Source organism: Geospiza fortis, unplaced genomic scaffold, assembly GCF_000277835.1.
Source record: "Geospiza fortis unplaced genomic scaffold, GeoFor_1.0 scaffold2, whole genome shotgun sequence".
Taxonomy (NCBI): Eukaryota; Metazoa; Chordata; class Aves; order Passeriformes; family Thraupidae; genus Geospiza; species Geospiza fortis.
The window spans coordinates 2,548,009-2,551,879 of NW_005054366.1; the positions used below are offsets into that span (position 1 = coordinate 2,548,009).

Genomic DNA, 3,871 nt, shown 5'->3' on the forward strand with positions numbered 1-3,871 from the left:
CTGCGCACCGGCTGCTTCCCCTTTATCAAGTACCCCTGCTCCCGCGCCGCACCGCAGGACCTGGCGCTGCAGGACGCCTTCTTCACCGCCCTCAAGGTGCTCAACGCCGGTGAGTCCGGCCCGGAGCGGCGCCGTGAGGGGGCGGCCTGAGGGGGACGGGACCGCGGCTCGGGCCGGGCAGCTCCGCTCCCTCTCCGTCTCCTTTTCCTTCTCTTTCCTTCTCTCTCTGTCTCTCCTCCCCTCCTTCTCCTCTCTTTCCCCTGTTCCTCACCTTCTCCTCTCTTTCCCCTGTCCCTCACCTTCTCTTTTTCCCCGTTCCTCTCTTTCTCTCCTGTCCCCTCTTTTTCTCCCTTCCCTTCCCTCCGTCTCTTTCCCCCTCGCCCTTTCTCCTTACTCCTCTCTCTCCCTCTCCGGCCCAGGAATTCGGAGCTGTGTGCTCAGGCAGGGCAGGGCCGTAACTCGGCCCTGTCGGGGGTTTGGCCGAGCTGGTGTTGCCCTGTGACAGGCACAGATCGCACTGTTGGGATTTAAGCCGCTGTCTCCCTTGGCAGGGAGCGTTTTCCAGCTGGAAATCCGCGTGCCGGGGAGGAACTTTGTCCTCTGAGCAATTCTGGAGCGAAACTCTTTCAAGGCAGTGTCTGGTGCAGGAATGGTCAGGCTGCTTGGGTCCTAACGTGCTGCTGGAATAGAAAGCCTTGGAATAAAAAGGCTTTATCAGCACCTTATTAATGTAAAAGTAGATGTAGTTAAGTTTTGAAGTATATTATTCCAGAACTTTGGCTGCAGATTCAATGCTTATTTGAATGCCAGCATGGACAGTGCCAGTGCCATAACATTTCATGCATTCTTTATTTTCATCTTTAATTTCTTAAAATTTCCCTTTTCTCACAAGTTTTCAGTGGCTTTTTCAAAACGTCTGCTGCTCTTAATTTTCTGACCTTTCCAGGCTGATGTAGTGAGAAACTATAATCAAAAGATTGATTTCTTAATAACTCCTTTAAATCTGACTTTCTTTTTCCCTCCATCTAGTCACACCTTTGTTTTTTGGACAACTACCCTTCATATTTCATATTTAAATTATTGGAAAACATTTTTAAAAAGGCAATTTATTTCCCTCAGAATCCTGCTTAAGCACTTAGCTTCAAGCATGTTAAATTTGGTGTTTCTGAATTCAGGGCCTAAATCCAGCTCTGTTTTTTCCCCTGTAATAAATAGAATAGTGTCTGTAATAGATGGATAAATTGTCAAGGCTAAAACATACCACTTTATGTGTATAAATATATATAAAAACCTTTTTGCCCATTGCAGTTCTGTTGGGGCTGGTAGTTTTGACTGCTGATCTGATTTTCCCCAGAGCAGCTTCATGTTGATCTATGGATTCACTGCCTATTTTTTTAATTTCTGCTCTGACATAGACTCCAATAACTTAAGTGGATATTCTGGGAGTTTGGGTTTAGTATTTGAAGATAAATATATATATTTAATCACTAGAAATCACATATACATGGCAATGTTTCGTTTCTTTCATGTTGTTCTCCTCCTGTTTTCTTTTCTGATAATTCCTGCATATTGCTGCTTCCTGCCTCGTGTCAACAGGAAAGGTGTTGAGCACTGATTGCTGCATTTAAATAAAGACAAAATATTTCTAAGGCAGCTTTTCCAGGGATACTTTCCCTGTCATTTCATTTTGGAGTCACCAATCCTCGCTCTGAATTTGCAGTTATTATTTCCCTCTGTGTGTGTGTGTAACGTGTTTTTATCTCTCCTCAGGCATCCCAACTTTACTGTATGGAATTGGCTCCTGGTTCTTTGCCCGTGTCACAGAGACTGTTCACACCAGCCATGGCCCTGTCACTATTTATTTTCTAAATAAAGAAGATGAAGGAGCCATGTACTGAACTGAATAGCTGTCCTCTGGTGGGTTCTGTGCTACAAATATCTGCTGCCTTTGACTAAAAAAAACGAAAAAATTTGGGGTTTATACTGTGTTCTCATACTCATTGTGCTGTTTCAGGAAGCTGCCTGGACTTTTTGGTCGTGAGGAATTTATTTGTGCAGAGGTGTGAACCTGAAGAATTAGAATTTCTGAGGGTGTGCCTGGAAGTCAGGGACTGGTGCTGCTGGACAAACTTGTGATCATTTAAAGAGATGCATTTATCAACTTAGAGAACTGAATTGTAGCCTGTGGGCAAGGAAACTGTGAATGTACTGACATTTCCAAAATGTCCCTGAAAAGCTGAGACTGCTCAGGTGTAGATCCTGTCTAGATATTTCATATTGAATTAATTGTCACAGGTGTAACTGTGTCTGAATAAATCCTTGGCACTGAGTGGTCACAACCACCTGGAAGAGCCTTTGGGGAAAAAAAAGCCCACCCTTAAACAAGTGCAAAATGGCTGTGTTACATTTCTTTAAATGATATTTAAATAAAATATCCAAAATACTTTTGGTTCTTGTATCTTTAGCAATTCTTGAGCTCCAGATGTGTGTTGTTATTTTTCTTTTGATTGCTTTATAGGTAAGTACAAAATCTAAGTGATGTAGAAGATTTAGGCCCCTGTGCTGATTCACAAATTGCTGGTATTTTTAATTAATGGGGAGAATGAGAAGAATACTACAAGAATATCTCAATTTTTGGATGCAAAATAACTGATTGCTCCAGTTGTGACCAAGCACAGCTTTAGGCACGAACAATGACAAAATAACTTCATATCAGTTGGAAACCTGGGCCAAAAAAAAAAAAAAAAAAAGGTTTTGGGGAACTATTTGGATGGTGGAAATCTGGAATTAATGGAAACAGGGAGACCTGTGCAGGATCTACTGCTGGTGCTGGGGTTTAGTGCCAGCCATTAATGCTGTCAGTTCCAAATCCCTCAGCTGGTGATGGAAGTTGATCGTTCCAGTTCTCATGAGTCAAAAAAGAAATGTGAAATGGGTAGGGGCTGGTTTGAAGGGTAATCACTTTTCCTCAATAAATGATTATCAAGCTATGACTACAGTATAATGTCACTTAAATACTTTTTAACTTCATTCCAGATAACAGAAGTGTTTCCCACTTAATGAAGCAACACATCTGGCTTTTCTAAAAGCAGCACTGAACACTTTAATCAGAGAAGTGCTTGCGCTGGTAAATTTTGGAGAATATTCTTGCCACAAGTTAAATGCCTCAAAGAAGCAGAGATGGCATTACCAGAACCCTCGTTAATAAGAAAAATTGCAGTTAGCATTTTCCTCGAGCTGATTTTCACTGCAGCCCATAAGTTTAAAGTCAAATACTGCTCATTCACTGCCACAGAGCTCATCAATACCTGGCTGTAAAGGTTTCGGCTCAACACAACGTTGATAAAATGGTTTTTAATTACCAGACCATAAATACAGCTCTTCATTGGAGCTGCAGCTCCTCTCCCTGCAGCTCGTTTGATTTCTGATAATGGGCACTGCTGACTTTGCTTACCTGTTTTCCAATAAGTGCAGCAGCACCCCCTGGCCCTGCAGTGATGGGCAGGGCTCCTTGGAGAACATCCCTGACAAACTGCCCTATTGATTGCTGCAACTCCGTGCTGCTTGCAGCATTAAATGGAGCCCTGATCTCTTGTTCAATGATCTCACTGTGTAACAATTAAGCAAATGTAATATTTTCTTGTATTACATGAAAATCAATGGACCTCTTGCTCTTAGGAAGTTGATGGCGCTAAAGGATGAACTGGGAGATGTCTGAGGGCAGAGTGCAAATATGGGATGGCTCGTTCCTTTCATGAGGGCTTGGGTGGGAGCTCTTGCACTTCTTCAGAGGGACAATGAGCTGTCTGTAAGGGATAACTTGAGTTATTAAATCGTGAAATAATTTTCATTATGTGTGGCTAGGAACCCA

The 3,871-nt window shown here is 42.8% G+C and overlaps 1 protein-coding gene across 1 annotated transcript; it reads left to right on the forward strand.

The window, feature by feature from the left end:
- Window positions 1–2,468, forward strand: CUNH15orf61 (chromosome unknown C15orf61 homolog; the record flags this gene model as incomplete). Its single annotated transcript, XM_005424286.2, has 2 exons — window positions 1–109; window positions 1,771–2,468. Coding segments are annotated over 2 exons (237 nt in total), but the record flags the coding sequence as incomplete, so codon positions are not given.
- Window positions 2,469–3,871: the final 1,403 nt, after the last annotated feature.